This window comes from Podospora bellae-mahoneyi (genome assembly GCF_035222275.1).
Source record: "Podospora bellae-mahoneyi strain CBS 112042 chromosome 1 map unlocalized CBS112042p_1, whole genome shotgun sequence".
NCBI classification, from domain to species: domain Eukaryota; kingdom Fungi; phylum Ascomycota; class Sordariomycetes; order Sordariales; family Podosporaceae; genus Podospora; species Podospora bellae-mahoneyi.
In genome coordinates this window covers 6,242,484-6,261,162 of record NW_026946359.1, presented here as the reverse complement: position 1 = coordinate 6,261,162, position 18,679 = coordinate 6,242,484, and the positions used below count along the sequence as shown (strand labels likewise).

Sequence of the window (18,679 nt, the reverse complement as noted above, 5' to 3'; positions counted from 1 at the left end):
ACTCATTTCCTGCCTTTTACCGGATGTGACCGTGAGTTGGCCTCAAATACTCCATTCTACAATCTTTGGAAACAAAACCTCTGGTACATCCAGAATTCGATTCTTCTTTTTGCAACTTTTTTGCACACATGAAAATGTCCAATTTCATGCAGTCTGGTATTCCCACTTTGATCTTTGGTTTGATGCTGGTTTTTTTTTAAGGTGGAAGTTGTTTTTGTCAATGCCGCAGCGCCATGGTGTTTGTGCGATACTGCTTCGAGGTTTCGACTCGAATGATGACGACCTCGGAGACAACCAAACACCATCTCAGGAAACAGATGACGTGCTTTCACTCAGAGGAAGGAAGATGGTTCCCGCCACACCATCGGGAATTAGCCTTCCCCCAAAGCCTGGAGGAGGAGGAGGGAATCTGGGGTAAGGTGCCCAAACCGCGAGTGGTGACCCACTGGTGATGATGGCTTCTGGAGGAGTTGCACCTTGATGGCCAGAGCGTCATCATGCTTCTGCGCGTCCAGTTTTGCTGCAGTCTACTTGACAGGCTTTCATGAGTTGGCCAACGTGTCAGCAGTCTCATTCATTTCATATGATATTGAAGAACTCCCATCAGATATCGGTATGTTCAAACTGCATCGAAATCGGAGAGACAAAGCGGCTAGCCCCGTGCGGGGTGCGGATCCAGTGCCGGGGCGCTGCCGGAAATGTGCCGCCGGCTGGGCTTGGCTCACGTTGTGCCTCGCCTCGCTGTTGGAGAGCTGACCTAGGAACTTGCGTTGCAACCTCGGCTCAAGTCCATCATCACCACCGCCGCCTTCGCTCTCGTAGCCACAGCCTCGGATAGTAGGGCCTTCCCTATTATTAGACCATGGACCTCTAGCATTCACCATTGTCCCTTTTTGCTGTCGTGATTCCTTTTTGCTGCTTCGTTCTGGCGTCATCAAGCAAGCACGCGCTCGCTTTCTCATTGGTGTTTGTGTTCGCTACAGCTCCGTAACCCCAGCGCGCCAGCCAGTCGCAAGTAGCGGTGGCGGGGGTATTTGTTGCTTGAGTCGAGTCCCGGATACCAGGTGGAAGAGGGGAGGCTGAATATCGACGTCTATAAAAACAACACCGCTTTGTTTGGCTAATCTGGTTTGGACTACTGCGCGCAAAGTTAGAAAAGGAAACAGTTCACAATGGCAGGAAGAGTCCGTCACCCAATCGACATCCGCTCCCTGGAGCGATGGCTGAACAAGACCGTCCCTGAGATTGAGACGCCCCTTGAAGTCCACCAGGTAACTCACCTCGTCACCAACCCCCCCTTCATCACCACCACTGCTAACACTACAAAACAGTTTGGATTCGGCCAATCAAACCCCACCTACCAGCTCACCACCCCCTCGGGCGACCGCTACGTCCTCCGCAAGAAGCCTCCCGGAAAGCTCGTCTCCAAAACCGCCCACAAGGTCGAGCGCGAGTACCGCATCATCGCCGCCCTCTCCACCACCGACGTCCCCGTGCCCAGAGCCTACTGCCTCTGCGAAGATGACTCTGTCATCGGCACCCCCTTCTACATCATGGAGTTCCTCGACGGGCGCATCTTCGAAGACCCCGTCATCCCCAACGTCCTCCCCGACCACCGCCGCGCCATCTGGGCCGACGCCGTCCGCACCCTGGCCAAACTCCACCGCATCGACCCAAAAAGCGTCGGGCTGGAGAGCTTCGGCCGCCACGACGGCTTCTACAACCGGCAGATCGCCACCTGGAAGCAAATCTGCGGTGCCCAGGCCGCGGTCGAGGACGTGGACACAAAAGAGCAAGTCGGACAGCTCCCCTTCTTCGAGGAGCTCATGGCCTTTTTCGGCGATGGGAAGGCCCAGCCGGCGGACAAGGGGACGCTGATCCACGGAGACTTCAAGATTGACAACCTGGTCTTCCACAAGACGGAGCCGAGGGTGATTGGGATTCTGGAGTATGACCCCCTTCTCCTTCCCTGTGCTGCTTGCGACTACCATGCTAACAAGTGCTGTCACAAACAAAGCTGGGAGATGTCCACCATCGGGCACCCCCTTTCCGATTTGGCGAACCTGCTGACGCCGTATTACACCGCGTTTTTGGACCCTGCTCGGTCGGTGCACTTGCACCCTGGGTTCTTGCCCAAGGCGACGAGGGGGTTGCCGTCGAGGGAGGATTTGACAGAGTTGTATTTTGCGGTGCTGGAGCCCGAGGCGAGGGAGGAGGATAGGGCGGTGGTGGAGACGAGGAGGAGGGAGCTGCAGTGGGCGCAGGCGTTTAGCATTTTCAGGTTGGCGGCGATTTGCCAGGGGATTGCCGCTAGGTTGGCGAGGAGGCAGGCGAGCAGTGAGCAGGCCAAGAGGCACGGGGATGCGAGGACGCTGTTTGCTGAATTTGCGTGGGAGCTGGCGCAGAGCAGCAAGGGGGCGGAGGCCAAGACGAGTAAGTTATGAGGGGTGGGATATATATAGTGTTGCCGTGTGTTGAGCAACGAGAGATATTTTGAAATTTTGAACAACGAGCTTTATCGGGTCTTCCAGTTTCATTTTGAGAATGATATCATGATCCGGGACTGGATGGGAAAAAAAAAACAAAAAAAAAAAAGACTGACTCGACTTGCGATTGCTTCTTGATCATCTTCAACCCGCAAGCTGAGATGACACCTCCAACTGTAAGACAAACCAACCGGCTCTCGTCCGAGCAGGTAACAGCCCCCCGACATAACCTCCTCTTAAAATATACTATTGTCCCTTATAACTAGCCCCACTCCATCCTTGCCTCATGTGGAAAGATAGATCCGTTCCTTCTCAGGCCTCAAAAGCTTTCTCTCATGCCTACCCGCACTTAACCAATCGTCCTTTCGAGCCAACGTAGCCTCTTCGCCATGCCCGAGAACGTCTTACGTCCCTTATGACTATGTTTTCCAGTAGATATACTTCTTCCTGTCATCTCTCGACTTACAGTATTAGCTATTTCAAGCCGGCCAGGACGACTAGAAAGGATGTAGATTTCTATCCTTGCTAAATCTGTCATTGGTGTGCTTGCCCGATATCTCTGGTCAGATAGGATGGAATATCTCAAGAGCAACCTCTTATATATATATATATATATATTTTTAAAAAAAATGGGATAGGGGAGGGGTTCTGCTTACAAGGAAATTCATGATGAGACCAGAAGGGCAAGTTTTGTATTCGCCTTTCGCATGTTATTCAAGAGAAGGGGACGTCCCTGGAGCTGGTGTCGAGGATTTCAAAGATATATCCACTCTGCTTGGTTTCATGCACCGCAAAACATATTTAACCATCGCTTATTCTGCTGCTATTCCTCTTCACGAATCACAACTATCCCACAGAACACCAAGCGCTTAGTGAGAAGAGTGATGTTGTCTCCCTATTCTGTTTCGCCAGCCTTTGCTCCTGATTACCGCAAGGCTAGGAGGCATCAACGAAAAGCTAGACCTAAGTGACGACGAATTCAGGGTAACAAGTGTAAAAGAGACAATAGCCCAAGGCACGAAATCGGATCCCATCCATCCCATCTCATCTCGTCTAGCCACCGCCCCCCTCAAAGTGGCGAGATTACCATTCCCACTACCCGTCCCATCATCACTTCCAGTCCAGTCCACTTATTCCATGCCCTTTGCTCACTCCGCTGCAAATCTCTCTTCCTTCTCCGTTCTCGTAGATTCACTTGCTGTCCGTTCTTCGCTGCCTGGTCTCATTCTTCCCGGACGCAATCCCCACCGAATCGCCAATCGCAGACTGATTGTCAACGTAAAAAAAAAAAAAAAAAAAAAAAAAAAAAAAAGAAAAAAGTGACAAAACTCCATGATGAATCCCCCCCTTCCGAACAATGTCCTCTCATAGCCGATTCGTTTCGCAATGAGGCCTAATGAGAAAAAACAGCACCAAGCCAAAACCAAAACCATTCCCTTTCCTTCCCACCCCTCCAGTCAAAGAAAACGAAAAGCCACTCTTGGTGAACTGAACCGAAAAACCGAGCTCCCGCGTAAGCCATCCCAAATCGCGTTTCGTTTTCCTCCCACTGGCGAAAAAAGAAAACGCCGTTCTCGTTGGTAACCCGTGGCTCGCAATGATCAAAGCCACACGAGGTCAAAAAGCGCCGAAAAGAAAATAGTGGCGATTGAAGAAAGAAGCCTCAGAACTTCAGCTGCTGTGCCGTTTTGTGTTGCTCCCGAAAAAAAAATCAAAAGTCTATGCCCATATTGTCTGTGCGGTGCGAGTGGGAAAGAAAAAAGAAAAGGAGAAAACAAAGAGTGGGAGGCATGGTATAGATCGACTCCGGATAGGCATCAGGGGAGGAGACGAAAATGTCGCAGAGTTGATGGGGAAAAGAAAAAAAAAACAGACGAGTTTGGGTATTAAGGATGAAGGGAAAAAGAGAAAAAGAAATCACAAAAGCTGGTTCGTTGTCAGTGGCCGCCTTTCGCTCACTGCTTCCCCTCGCTGAAGCTACCGCTCCGACGTCGTTTTTGTGGCGGCTCACCCGCTTCCCCGCGGGCGTTCTGGGGCAACTGAGGCTGCGGATGGCCATAGCCTCGCTGGGGAGCGAGCGAGCTTGTTGATGACGCCCGTTGCTGGTGCAGCCGCTCGCGAACGACCTGTGGGCCACCCAACGTTCTGCTGGAAGCCGGTCCAAGCGTCTCTGCTCTCAACTGAGCCTCTACCTCCGCAATCAAGTCGGCATTTGACCGGCCGTCCCTCGTGGTCGAGTATGTCGAGTTGTATCCCGGTCTGACTCTTGACAAGTTCCGGGGGGCTGGGGCCGGCTGAGTAGTAGGGTTCGCGCCGCGGGCGGACATTCCATGACGCACAGCTGCCGAAAATGGGTGCGTGCATGGTGTGTTCAGATCGGGTAACAAAGACGGAAAAGCAGACGGGTTAGGACGGAGGATCGAAGGGCTCCTCAGAGAGTCGGCCGGTGCAGGCGGCGCCAAAAACTGCAACAGGTTATGGCGCATAGTATCGGGGAGGAGGGTGCCCCTGCCCATGTTGCTGTTGCTGCCCATACCCGGTTGGAGCTGCCGCCCGGCGCGAAGCAGCCCAGTCAGCCCGACGGAACTTTCTTGGGTGAAGGGAAAGGAAACAGGGGGGGCAAAGAGGGGCATCTGTTGCTCACCGCTTGCTCCTGGCGGGCCACTTGGTTGGAATGGTCCCGGGGGGGCAGCACCAACTGAGCCAGGAAAACCGGCCATGCTCGGGAAAGCACCATGGGGAGGAGGCCCCGGGCGAGAGCCCGAAGGAGTGGCAAAGTTCGAAGCTGGAGGGCCGTAGCCACGGGCGGCACCGAACCGGGCCCGAGTCCTCCGCATGCTTTCGGTCGAGGGGTCGGAGGGAGAGGCCCGGCGCTCCCCGCTCTGGACACTTCTCGACGGCGGGTGGGTAGGCAATCGGCTGCCTGGTTCGGGGCCATGCCGATATGGCATTCCTACAAACTCTCCCGTCCTGTTGACAGCTGTTAGCACACCTACTCGACAGCGCCACAGCTTTTGAAATCCCAAACAACTCACGCTCGAATATATCCCTGAACACTGGGGGGCATGACAGGTTCAGAAGGCACCTTGTCTCGGCAGTAAGGGCAGCTGTCAGACTCTTCAAACCACTTCTTGATGCAGTGGTCACCGAAAACGTGCTTGCACTTTGGAAGTCGAAGCGGAGCCTCGCTGATCCCCTCGGGACTCGTCACTCCAAAGTCATTGTAACAAATGACACAAGCTGTCAGCCAAGTCAGCACCGTTGAGCTCGAACTGACAGCTGGAGGGGCAGGGAGCACTTACTTCTCTCGGATGCCGTCAGGCTCTCCATATCGACGCTCTGCAACGAGGCCAATGCTTTCTTGGAGGCCACACGCTTGTTGCTCGACATCTGGCCACGAAGAAGCTGCTGTTGGCGGAGACGACTCTCGTCCGGCATGTATCCGTGGCCGAACTGGGTGGCAAAGCGGTACGCTTCATCATCGTCGTCGATCGGGCTGTAGTCCTCTTCGCTTTCATCGTAGTCGTCACCGGTTGGTTGGGCCAGCTCAGCACGAGCTCGACGAATCACGCTTCGGCGTTGTTCACCACTGAACCCCCGATACATGGCCAGGGTCGAGTCACCGGCGGTCATTGGGCGAGGTTCGGGAAGCGGTAACTGACCGGACGCCCTGTTGCTCCCGGGGCCACGATCCGATCGTCTCGACGGCTCCCCTGAGCCATTGACCGGCTGGGGCAAGCCAGAGGACGCCGGGCCGGCTCCAGAACTTGGGTTGGAAGACATGTTGGTACCCGAAGCTGCCTGGGAGGGCTGAGCGGCGGGGGCATCGCTGGGAGAAGGGCGGTCGGTATTCATGGCTACAGAAGACAGCGCCTCCCGGCCAGGCTGACTCTGGTAAAGTTGGTGGGTTTGGTTTTGGGTTGACGCTTGAGGAAAAGACGGGGCTGGTGGCAAGCCCGAGTGGCTCTGGTGGTTTTGAATAACTGGCGCCACCGAAAACCGGTGGAGGGCAGAAGGATGGCGGTAGGGGAAGGAGAAGGGTGGTGGCACGGTGGAATCGAGATGTGGAAGATTTTGGTTCGAGTGAAAGCTGGGTGGCACAGAGTTGGACCCGCTAGGGTTTGTACTCCCTGCTCCGCCGTTGGGAAAGAATTGATCGGAGCCTGACGGCCTCAAGATTGACTGCAGCTGCAACGGAACCGAAAGGAGCGGGATGGCATGTGACGGGGGAGGGCCGGGGGCAGAAGCGGGGGCCACCCACTGATATGCGGGACTGGCACTCTGTGCCGAAGAGGACCATCCGGGGTAGATCGGATCGTAGTGCGGGTGCGGATGGGGATGAGAGAGGGAGTACGAGTGGGACTGGGAATGAGGCAGTGGCAGAGACAATGGGGGGGATTGAGTCTGTTGTTGTTGTTGTTGTTGTTGTTGCTGTTGTTGTTGTTGTTGGTTGTGTTGTTGCTGTTGTTGCTGCTGCTGCTGCTGCTGCTGCGGTTGTTGTGGTTGTTGTTGTTGTTGCTGTTGCTGTTGCAGTTGTCCGTGGCTGGGCTGTTGAGGGTGATGGTGTGGCTGAAGGGAGAGGTTGCGGCTGTGGGATGGCCGAGGAGCGTGGGGTCCTTGGTTTTGTCTGGACAGGTGGTACAGAGAGTTAACGCCATGGTGGTAGTGCGGGTATGAGGGGTAAAGATGAGGCAAGCCTGATGGCTGGCGATGCTGTTGTTCATTCCGGAAAAAGGGGCAACCGCCCTGACCCTGTGGTGGCACACCTTGGAATCCGGAATGCGTTGCTGGATGTGCGGGCGCCTGAGAGGTTGGCACCTCGGCCTGGTGCATCTCATAGTCCATTTGATCCATCTTGTTCTGCTCAGTCACCCGGACCGTGGTTCTGATTGCGATTCACAACGGGTAGCTGCAGTAGATAGCCTATGGGGGTGTGAGGCTGCTGCAGTTTCCGCCGTGAACTTCCTGATCCGTGGTTGGGCTCCTTTCAGCGGAGATGGCAACTGTCCCAGGTGTTTTTGACAAAGAAAGCGAAGCTCCTGAGCTTGTGGCTCTCACCGCTCTGCCCGTTCCCTAAAGATGCTCTGGCTCGTAATCCTCTCTTGCTTCCAGCCGGTGGCGGGACTTCGTGATGGCTAGGTTGAATATTGGCTCCGTCTAGTGGCTGAGAACCTCGATGGCCCAGATTTACGACTGGCAAAGCTGAAACTTTGATCCTCCACCATGCATAAGTAAATGTCCAGCGTGTCCGAGTCTTCCCCAACCGCAAAAACGGGCTCGTTTCGGGGTCGTGGACAGGGTTAGAGTTCGTCGGTGATTGATGCTCACTTTCGCCGTCGTGTTATCACCAGATATACTCGCTGAGGTCAGGCAGTCGCAAATCAGGGGCAATGGTCGTGGAAGTTTTCTGCTCTGCAACTTGAGCGCAAGCGGCGGAGTCAGTTATTTATCTCCAAGAAAATCCTAACTGCTCACAGCAGTCTCGAGCCCTCCGGCGGCAGGCTCTGCCCATCACGCCCCTGCAGAATCCCAGAGGGAGGGGAGGGGTGGGGGGTGAATTGCTCGTGGTTGCTCACTTATTCATTCATAAATCCCACGTATGAGGTGACAGCTAGATAGACCGAGCTCCAGACTCCACACCGGGCCAGAGGACTGATAAGACCAGAAGGAAACCCGCCGATAAGCCGAGAGGCAGAAGATAAAAGCGCCTGGTTGGAGATGTGCTCCGACAAGGACACAAAAGCTGAACAAGAGAGCAAAGACCTCAAAGGGATGGTGGTGAGGACACGGGTTTCGGCTGTGTGTTGAGGGAAGGCAGGTGTCGGAAAGAGAGCAAAAGGGAGAAGAAAGGGAACGGACGGAACAGGCTGTTGGGGATCGTGTCGGTTTTGTATCATCAAAAGCAAGAAAGACCCGAAGCAGCATGGAGCCTGAGCATGGAACATGGGGGGCAGGGCGGAGCAAAAAAGGCAAGGCACTTGTCCCGTCGAGCAAGTTCCAGTTTCAAGCCCAAGTAGGTATCAGTTTTGTTAGCAGGACGAGCCCAGTCAAGTCCAAGTCAAGGCTGGCTGGATGGGCTTGGTCATGTCAGGTCAGGTCACCGAGTCACCAAGAGTCACCCGTAATCAATTCGTTGCTGGTCACTCGGTGGTCACAGGCGGGACTGCAGAGCAGGCACCAGTAAGAGCCACCTCCAACCCGCTACCTCTCTTACCCTCGCGAGAACAAAAGCAGCAAGGAAGAGAGAGTAAGAGGGGTCCTCGATCACTCGCAGGTCTCGCTCGCATCGGCGGCATCTTTGCCCAGCCAAACCGAGGGCCGCTGTTGGTGGACTGCAGCGGGTGGATCCCCTGTACGTACCGTAAGCTACTGTACCGTACACAGCGCTGCGTAAAAAGAGACCGTCAAAGACATGAGCGGCCGCACCCCTCACTCACCCCTCCCTGATCGGTCCAGCGAGCAAGCCAGCAAGCCAGCAAGCCAGCCAGCCAGCGCTGTGCTTTGGTGCTTTGGTGGGGGGCGGGGGACGGACGGAGGAGAGGGGTGAGTGAGGGGTGCGAGGGAGGGGCTTCTGTGGAAAGTGCCGTCTGAGACTCCAAAAAGGCAAAAAGTGGAAGGCACAAACAACCGTTCTCAAAGGAACCTAGCCAAGGGCGTCGAGTGTACAGTGCCTAATGCCAGGCGGGCAGCCAATAAAACAAAGTTAAAAACAAAAAACCGCAAACTTTCCAAGCTGGAAAAAAATGCAACACACGTCTCAACAAAGCGGCGGCCGGGAGCCTGGGCTGGACTGTGTGTGGTGCGGGGATGCAGCATGCCCGTCCAAGGGACCAAAAATGAACAAAACCCGGAGAAAACGGACGATTGTCAGCATCGAGATTACGAACAAGACATGCTGAAGAGCAAATCGTCAGAAGGCAATCTGTAACCGTGGACCGGAAAAGCAGCTTGCGGCAGCAGGTCGCAAACGGCACCCGCAACAGAAGCACTTCAGACGGGGAGCACCTCGGTCTCAAGTCCGGTACCGCCGTGTGTGCGCCTTGGATGTGCCAGCGGTTGGAGGTGTGCTGTGTGTTCTGTACAGCGTCACTTGGTCGCCTTTTTATTAGGCTGTCTGGTTTCTGTGGGAATAATACCCGTCTGTCTCTCTGGTGAGGTATTGAACGGTAATCAAACAACCCAACCCAATCGCAATCCCGCCCACTGCCACACACCAACCCCAACCCCAACCCCAACCCCAACTGGAAGCTGTTCACCGTCGACGCCCCATGCCCAGCGCCCATCCTTGGACCTGGACCTGGATGAACCTGAAGCCAAACATGAACCTTGTCCCTGCCACATCACCCTTTCTGCCACCGTCCACCGTGTTGCAGCGTGCTGGCCCGGGGTGGAAGTCCACGAATTGTCAGTCGGTTGACCAGCCCGGAGTCCTTCAAGGTTGCCCTGGAGCGCAAGGAATCGCTGCTTCCGAGCCACATTATTACCGATGCCATCTTCTGGCCCGGTTCCGTCTCTCTGCATCAGGGCTGCGCTGGTTGTCATGCTGTGGCTCCGAGGCTGGAAGTGCGGCGAACAAAGAGACTTTTCACCAAACTCCATACTCGGAGCTGCTCTGATCCAAAAAAGTCCCTCGTATGCTGTGTTTACCGAAAAGGGTATGCTGGTGTTGTTCTGTACAACCCATATCCACCCAGACACCGGTCATCATGGTCGTCACCAAGCCGACTCTCCTTCCTCATCCTTCGCATGCTTCGGCTTTCGTGGCTCCTGCTATGCCGCAACCCATCACGCCCCCCCCCCTCTTCTCAAGGCAACGTGTCGCAAGCTAAGTTGCATTTTCCTCGGGCCTAGCCATCAAGCGATATCGACGCCTGAATTATCGCTCTATGTATGTATACACTACCGCCCCTCCCGCACTCGCCATTCGATTTCAACCATGGATCGCTTGCTCACAGCTCTGGGCGCATATTGATCAACAGCTTTCGAACCCAAAACCTTTAATTTTGGCAACACATTTTCCTGCCCTTCCGGCTTCTTGCTCCGGGTACGTACTGGTTTGGAGCTCGGCTTGGCAAGCCAGATGCGCCCCGCTATTCCGTTTCTGTTCCTGTGCGCCTGGGATCCCTGCGGCCGGGATCCTTATCTATTGGTCAGCCGACAGCCTCGAAATGAAGCTCAACACCTGATTCGCTTCCTTCATCTTTGATCCTGGAGCTGATCATGTACCCCTGTTCAGAATGATGACATTCCATCTTATCAGCTTCGCCCGATCACTTACAAATGACGGCAATGCCCCGCTTCAAAAAGCTGTCTGAACCAAGCTCTCGACATCGAAACTGGACCGGAAACATGGCCTCGACCGTTTGGCTGCCGTGAGGGAGAAGGGATGGGTTGGATGGCGTCCTGCGCAGCGTCCGGTGATACTGGGCTAACTGCCACGCATGCCCAAGCTCTCGATGGTGAGCTGTGCTGCACTGGCGCGTTAGGTTTGATGCTCACGTTACCCCTCATCAACCCCTCCCCCCGTCTGTCCTGGGCTGGTCGTTTCTTTGATGGGCCTGGAATGCCCACCACGACCAGCATCGACCAGCATCGCCAACCCTCCTCCTCCCTGCCAAGCCGACATGGGAAAGCGGGCGTCGGCAACTTGTGCCCTTGGCCGGCCGATGGTGCGCAACTCCATGTTGCTCTTTGGCGACGCATGTCTTTTCGCTGAGAAGCCGTCGTCAAATAGCCTTCCACTCCTGGCTTACCTGCATGGAAAGAGAAATAACGCTGCTTGACTCGCAAACACCCGGTCGACACGAGCAGCAGCAGGTAGCGACGTCGCACACGAGCAGTCCTGCCACCAACATCCAGAGATGCAAATAGCTTCGGGATTTTTGCTCATAATCGCAACCCTAGCGCCCTCTGTGGCCCAGCACCAGCACCACCTCCAACAACAACCAACCCCCGACCCCAGCACCCGATAGAGAGCCATGCTGGAATCCTCGACTCGACTTGCTTGTGTGTGGCCTGGCAGCAGCATGTCACCATGCTCTCTCGGACCGCTCTTTGCCACTCGACATTACTTATCACCACATCCTTGCAGCAAATAGCGCACCTCCGCACCACTGCAACCGCTTTCTTCGCGCCAGGCGCAATCTGCGCCCTAAGGGAAAAAACGAACGAAATGGACCACCTGCCCCGTCTGTCGCAGTGCAATGTTGTGTGCTGGATGCCGAAAACGACAGCCAGGTTCGTGTCGGGCCAAGGACAGTTCTCATCCGTACGGCCTATCACATTTCGTCCCGTCGTATCCGTTCCGGCTTTGACAAGTCAATCCTTCTTAGCACTGACCCCCGGTTCCGGTGTTTTGAGTCCAGCGAGAACACTTTTCCCAGCCACTCTGACTTTTGTTGTACGCTGTTCAACCGGAGCAAGGGCACTGGTGTCCCCTTATCCAGAATTTCGTGGTCAAACATTGAAATTTGCTTGTTGACTTCTGCGCTGAGATTTGCGGTTGTTTTTCTATGGTATTGAATTTCTTCCGTTTCCGCCGCCGGCCCGGGGTTTACGGTTTACGGAGCCTCAAACAAGCGGGGTTGGTCCCCGGATCCGGACCCGGCCCGGAAGCTCCAATGCTTCTCGCCAAGCCGGACCGGGGGCCTTGCGTTTTCTTGCGCGCAATCCATTCTAGAGTCCTGCCGCTCCGTGTAGCCGACTTCGCTTCGGTGTTGTACTGCATTCAGTTATCGTGACGGTTAGTTTTATTTTATTTTAAAGCATGTGCTGCACGGAGCTATCTCCGTCGTCGTACAGGACCGCGAGACCCCTAGGTGGTGTCCCGGTTCTTCAGTCATCAACGACCGCATTCTCGCTGGGCATGGAACCTGTGCTCTCAGATATGCAGAGATATCAGTACAGAGGGCGACACAGTGACCTTTGGTTCTACAATTATACCAGTATTTGTCTGATCGCTCGCACCCAAGTGTTCGGGCGTACCCAGTGCGTCGCCTTTTCCACGGCGTAGGTTGAGAACGCCTTGCCCTTACGATATAGTTCTGCTCCATATATTTCAGCGCAGTAACTTTCTCGGTTGCCACCGACGTCTTGGCTCCAAAGTTCTCTTCCAAAAGAAGCCTGCCAGTTCGTCAAGCTATCCATTCAGCCAAAGCCCGACTGTTACTGCCAAGTAGGCCGCGATACCACTGTAGAGCAGACTTCCCTCAGCAGGTCTCTCGACTGCGTGCGAAATGTTGGCAAGGCTGCTTCCGGAACGGGTTTGGCAACGGCCAGATCGCCGGCCTTGACGAATACAAACTGCCTGCCCGAGAGACTCGCCTGTTGCTCACGTACACCTGGACCCGAAACTGAGCGCGGGAAGCAAGGAGGCTTGTGTTCTCGGAAACCCATCGTTAAAATACAGTGCCGTCACTATGATGTCGACATCTTCCTCTCCCCCTTGCTGATTGAGACACAGAAAAGATTAGTTTACTTACGACCCCTGGTTCTTCTTTCTCAAGAAGGTTTAATGTGAGCTTTGGAAAGTGAGCTTTGCCATGCTGTCAACCACAAGACGCTCGAGAATACAAAGCTTTGTTTCATGGAGTGATTCGACCAAACTGTGTGATCTAATTGTGTCAAGATGGGCGGTTCTACCCGAGAAAAGGCAACATTCACCTCCCATGTGTCGATGCCATCCCTGACAAACACACCAAACATCCCATTAAACCCTCACCCCGCCCAAACATCTCTACCCCGATCCCTGCTTAACAAAGTCTGCTAACCTTTTAATCCCCTTCCCCTTCCTCTTCAAACTCCTCAAAGGCGGCCTGGGCTCCTCACCCCACCTAAACCGTTCCTCATCCTCCGTCATCACAGAAGAGATGCTCTCCGGTTCCTCCACCACCGCAACCTTTTCCTTCCCCTTCCCCTTCCCCTTCCCCTTCTCCTTCGCTTCCTCTTCCTCTTTCTCTTTAGCAGCAAGACGCTCCAGCCGTCCCTTCAACCACTCCTCCTCTGCCCGATCCGCATCCTGTCTCCTCTTTCTGGCGGTTTGCATGTCGTTCAGCATCTGCTCCACCTCTTTGCGGGTCGCCTGCTCGTCTTCGTCTGCGTCCTCGTCAGAAAAGGCTTCAAACACCGCCTCGTGGTTGCCAGCAGCTTCGTCGCCGTCTATACTCTGGATCTCCCAGTCTTCATCTGTGCTGTCGTGGCTGTCAGGATGGGATGTTTTCCCGGGGGAGGGCGCAGTTTGCGCAGAGGAGTTGGTGGTCGGGATGGCGGGATCTGTGGGGTTGCCTGAGCAATAGACTCGGATGCCCTCGCCTAGTTGCTCGTTTTGTTGCCGGTCTGGACCTTGATTGTAGTACTGCCTTTCCCGTTGGTTCCGACTTTGGGTCTCTTCTTGAACATGGTCTTGTTTCTGGTCTGGAGCTTGTCCATGCCCCTGCTCCTGGTCCTGCGCCTGTTCTTGATCTCCGTCTTGATGCTCATGCCCGCCAACGCCATCACCAGCACCTTCGTCGTTCTCGGGGATAGCGCCCGTGTCGGGACTGGCATCGGGGATGTACACAGGCCTGTCAGGTGGCGGTCGCGAACCAGAGGGCGGTGGGCTAGGCGGCGGACTGGGGGCCGGACTGGGAGCTGGACCAAGAGATGAAAACCTCTGGGCAGCCTTCTTTGCTCTCTTGTTGACAGACTTTGCCAACTTGTCCTGCTCTTCTTTGCTGGACCTTGGCTTGGACATGCTCTGCCGTCTCGATGGACCTTCTCCGGCTGGACCTCCAAACCCCGAATTCTTCCTTGTCGGTTTCGACAGTTTATCATGTGGCGGCTGGGTGACAAAATCATCCAAAACAACGTGCGGCCGCACGGTGCCGTGTATAGTCGTGTGTTCCTTGACACCGCCCTCTGGATAACTCGGTGGCGCTTCGCTGGTGTCTCTAGCTTTGCCCTTTTCCCTGCTTCTGCTTCTGCTTATCCTTACAGTCGACTCGCCCGGTTCATTTCCTGCATCGGCAACCTCATAGGAACCGGATTTGACGTGAATTTTCGTCCTGGACCGGTGCTGCTCTCCACTTGTAGGGCGCACTACCGGGGTCTCATGCACGCCTTCTACGTCGATGACATACGCCTTGACCTTCTGAGGATCGTCCTTGCTATCGAGAATGATCGTCAACTTGTGCCCTTTGAGAAGATCTGGAGGGAAGCTAAGCTTGGGCAAGCCCTCTTCCACATCGAAACTCGGCTTCTCATCGACACTGTCACCATGATCCTCGGCTTCCAGGCTACCAGAAGGGTTGTTTTCTTCGGGAATGATACCATTCGCGGTGTCAGCCGTCTTGTTCACTTTAGCATGACTGCGTTCCGGTAAGACATCCACAGTGTGCCGCCTACGTATCCCAGTGTTTGGGCCCGGATCTCCCCCATTCACGTTCGAGCCGCCGTTGGCATCAGTGTTCTCTGGTGCAACAGGCTTCGATGCTTGGCCAGGATCGCCCTCTTTTGTTTCGGGAGCCACAGTATCATTGACAGGAGTCGAACTGTTGACTTTGGGCGCACTGTCACCAGGAACAGCAGGCTTTCCGGATGGTGGAGGGATCGACTGCTCATTAGGGTCGTTCTTGTCAATATTCGGTGCTCCATCACTTCCCGGAAATAGCCACTGTGAAACTTTGTCCGAACTCGCCTGCGCGTCGCCGCCAACCCGAGTCTGATGACCTTTCACCCTGATGGTTACGTCCTCGTCGTCGGTTAAAGGAGGGGGCCGAGAGTTTGCAAGACGTTGAGCATCTTCTTGCCACGTAGCAGGCCATCCAGCCACCTCCACGCCCGGCCACACCCCGTTAGGCGCCGTTGGAGGTTGGTTTGTCTGATAGTCTTGGGACGGCATCCCGGAAGCAGGCGGCGGCGCTGGCGGCGATGGAGTGTAAAAGTCAAAGGGGTTTGGTGTCCCGGCAACGTTGGCGGGCCCGGGTCCTTGTAGCCAAGGATATGTCCCGACATAGGGAGCAACATTGTGATGCACGTCATTTGGATTGTGTGGCTGTCCGTACGCGGTCGGGTAGTTGAAGTATGGGTAGTTGGAGTATGGGTAGTTGGAGTATGGGTAGTTGGGATTTGGGTAGTTGGGATTTGGGTAGTTGGGGTTTGGGAAGCTGGGATCTGGGTAGATGAAGGGATACGGATATCCTGAAGCATGTTGTTGTCCAGAGATGAAGGGACTGTATCTCGGAATGCCGTCAACATTGTCTCTGGCCTTATCTGCTGTTGGCTTCTCGTCGGTCTGGTTGTGTAATGCCAGCATCGGCATCGGGACTATCGAGGGGGCGTCGAGTTGAAGCTTCTGTCTGGCGAAATCTATGATATAAGACGGAAGCTTTGGGCCACACACGTTGAAGGCTGCCTGAAGAAGTTCGGAGGAAAGATTTTCATTTTGAGGGGTAGGCTGCCGATTATCCTCGCGAATATCGGAACGGAGAAGGGTTTGCGCAGGAAGAACAGCGCTGGCCCATCTTAGTGTTGCATTTTCACAATTCTCGTTCCTTGTGGGATCAAAATTGGTGGGACTTATTCCCAAGTCTTGCAGCTCATTCGACTCGTTCAAGAGCAAATAAGTCGACAGTCGCGTGGCGAGGTAGCCTTCAGTATCCCCCTGGATTTCGAGCTGGAGGCGACAGAGATCTGACATGGACCTTCCCGGGTTTTGGGAAAAAAGGATCAAAATTTTCAAGGCCTCTGCTTTGAGGAAGTAGTCTCCAATGGCATCGGCGGTGGCTACCACAACTTCTGCGGTATGGCGTTGTGCTGGGCTAGATCGAGTGAAGAACATGTCCCATGAAGGCCTTTCCAGCCCGTTTTTCGGAACATAGATGGGCAAATGTATTCCGTTCTTTTGTTTGAGCTCGAGACCGTCAAAGTCCTTGAGGTGAATCCCGTCAGGTCGCTCTGGAGCAGCCGTCTTCTCGAGCACTGCTTTGACAAGTAACCATTGTAGAAAGGGCCTGCTCCGCATGAGCCCCTCATCGTGGTCTTGAATGGAGCGTGCTAAGACCGTGGCATATTCGAGTAAAAGGTGGTTGCGAACATCCATTTCCTTGTTGTGATCTTGAAGTATCAGTGAGGTAAAAAGGTCAAGGAGACCCAGCGCCGATGGTTCGTCGTAGCTCGTCCGAATCCAGTCATTGGAAATTAACTCCATAATTTTGGGAAGGTAACTGGTCCCGAAAAACATGACTGACATGTCCTGCCAGCCAAACACAGATGTGGCAGCCACCAAAAGATCTCTGGCATCCCAGATGCTATCTTCTGCGGTGATCTCGCGATAAAGGCGGCTCCAATTGAAAAGATTCTTTGCGTAAATCTTGGGCACGTCAATAATGCCTTCATGCGTACAGGCCTCCAAGCGGTGCAACACCCGCAGGCACAAACTCAGTAGTTGTATCTAGGAAATGGTCAACATACGATCCTCAAGGATGTGGTGCAAGAGATTACATGTTTCTTACCTCTGTTGATCCTATGACTTGTTCGGTGCTGAGGGCTTTCAGCGTGTTTTCCACAATCTGCCACGCCATCTGTATGTAGTTTGGAAAGTGCCGCTGGGACAAGAGGTCCAGCAGAGCATAGTTCGCTGCCAGCTTGCCTCTGTTCAGTTCATCCATACTCTCCTCTCCGACAGGAGGCAGAAATTCCGGCAGTAGCCGCATATCTCGGAATAGCTTCAAGTTTCCAGATGAAACCAGCATTTCTGCGTACTGAACCCGGATGTATGGGATGGTGCTGTAGCGTTCAAGGTTTTGCTTGAAGTATTCTTGCGCGTCTTTGAACCGGCCGAGCCGCCTGAGTCGGCAAAACTCCTCGAGATCAGTGTCCCAGTCTTCTTCGATATCAAACTCGAGCCGGATCGTCATATTTTTGGTTGATTGCGAGGGGTCATGAACGAGGTCAACAGGTCGCTCATAAACATCGTGATTTGATGGCTGGCTTTCCTGGTCCTCATCGCTTATATCTGAATATTCCGAACTCTGGCTAAATGTTCCCCCTATTGATGTTGGGCGGTCCTGTAAATAAATAGGCACATACTCGTAAGGGGGCGGTTTGAAATCTGGATTCCGTCGGTTTCTGCGAGACTGTTCTCGTCGTGGTTGCGTCCGAAGTTGCAGAACAGGCGGTCTCGTACGAGTTTCGACGTTGAAGGGGTCCTCATGTAAGTGACCTGTACGTGGTTCCCCGCCAGACTGGTGTGCCGTTGGTTCCTCTTGTGCTGGCCTTCGTCTTGCTCTAGATACTGGCCGAACCGTGACAAGGGACCGATTGCGTTGCTCGGGGCCATCGTGACCCATCTGATCCCAGTAGTTCACCGGCCCAGTAGTTTGTCCCCTCGCCTCCGAGATATAAGTATTTGCCCTGCCTAGATTTTGTATCCAGGTTGGACGCGGAGGCGATGGGGAATTTGAAAAAGAAAGCGGTGAAGGAGACCGGCGCCGTTCCCGTGAAGCAGAACTCGCTTGTTGCCGTTGACGTCCCGTTTCCAAATCCTGTCCCCGTTGATCTTGTGCTGAGCGCTTTGGTCGCCGCGGCCGCTCCGGCTGCTGCTGTTGACGAGGTGGCAGGCCATAGAACTTCCCATGTTTAGGGGCTCTTGGTGCTACGCTGCCGTTGCGAACCGTCGTAGAAGACAAGCCTTGTCTTTCATTCTCATCTTCATGATAATGCTCACTGTCGCCGATATCATCCTGGTCGACGCTATCGTCTGTGTAATATGGACTCGACATGGCGCAAACAGAGTGGCCGAAAGGAGAAGCACGAAGAGATAGACCGTGACAGCCAGTATCAGAGCCTTCCTATGCCTATTTCTGTTGGCTGTGTTCTTCCAAAGTCTTTGCGAAACTCTGTCTGGATGCCATGCGGGGGGTGGGCACTACATGGAGCGTCTTGCAGCCTTGCCGAGAGCCCATGAGACGCTGTTCCGCAGCATACCCTGAAAAAGTAAGCAGCGCCAATTCGAAACGAGAAGGCTGCATCTCTGGCGAATCGCAGGGGCTTGGCCAAGCTGGCTCGCATCAAGACGACCCGCCTGTGCAGCTCAAGTGAGGCATCCGTGTTGCACAGCCTGCACCAGCACAAGTCCCCCGCGGCCCAAATGTTGTGTTATCATCGTTAGCACCCCGCTACATCTGTTCGAAAAGTCCGCAGCAGCAGGCCTGAGT

At 54.5% G+C, this 18,679-nt stretch overlaps 3 protein-coding genes across 3 annotated transcripts; 1 reads left to right on the top strand and 2 right to left on the bottom strand.

The window, feature by feature from the left end:
• Positions 1-76: 76 nt before the first annotated feature.
• QC761_118610 (uncharacterized protein) lies at positions 77-2,444 on the top strand (the record flags this gene model as incomplete). Its single annotated transcript, XM_062875147.1, has 3 exons — positions 77-1,271; positions 1,332-1,948; positions 2,018-2,444. Exons 1-3 carry the CDS (start codon positions 1,173-1,175, stop codon positions 2,442-2,444), a joined length of 1,143 nt encoding a protein of 380 aa, XP_062738384.1. The 5' UTR covers positions 77-1,172.
• An 804-nt stretch (positions 2,445-3,248) lies between these two features.
• Positions 3,249-8,509, bottom strand: QC761_118600 (uncharacterized protein). The gene is made up of 5 exons (XM_062875146.1): positions 8,063-8,509; positions 5,789-7,904; positions 5,522-5,726; positions 5,131-5,456; positions 3,249-5,032 (listed from the first exon to the last, which is right to left on the bottom strand). Exons 2-5 carry the CDS (start codon positions 7,338-7,340, stop codon positions 4,962-4,964), a joined length of 2,154 nt encoding a protein of 717 aa, XP_062738383.1. The 5' UTR covers positions 7,341-7,904; positions 8,063-8,509; the 3' UTR covers positions 3,249-4,961.
• A 4,640-nt stretch (positions 8,510-13,149) lies between these two features.
• QC761_118590 (uncharacterized protein) lies at positions 13,150-18,244 on the bottom strand (the record flags this gene model as incomplete). Its single annotated transcript, XM_062875145.1, has 3 exons — positions 13,150-13,166; positions 13,218-16,914; positions 16,976-18,244. 2 exons carry the CDS (start codon positions 18,242-18,244, stop codon positions 13,222-13,224), a joined length of 4,962 nt encoding a protein of 1,653 aa, XP_062738382.1. The 3' UTR covers positions 13,150-13,166; positions 13,218-13,221.
• Between the last annotated feature and the right edge of the window lie 435 nt (positions 18,245-18,679).

Excerpts from the sequence above, each read along its gene's own strand:
- QC761_118600 (XM_062875146.1), bottom strand. The coding sequence starts at position 7,340 with ATGGATCAAATGGACTATGAGATGCACCAGGCCGAGGTGCCAACCTCT. Across the intron at positions 5,727-5,788 it reads CCTGACGGCATCCGAGAGAA|CTTGTGTCATTTGTTACAAT; the intron begins GTAAGTGCTCCC and ends CTTGGCTGACAG. Across the intron at positions 5,033-5,130 it reads TGGCCCGCCAGGAGCAAGCG|CTCCAACCGGGTATGGGCAG; the intron begins GTGAGCAACAGA and ends GCCGGGCGGCAG.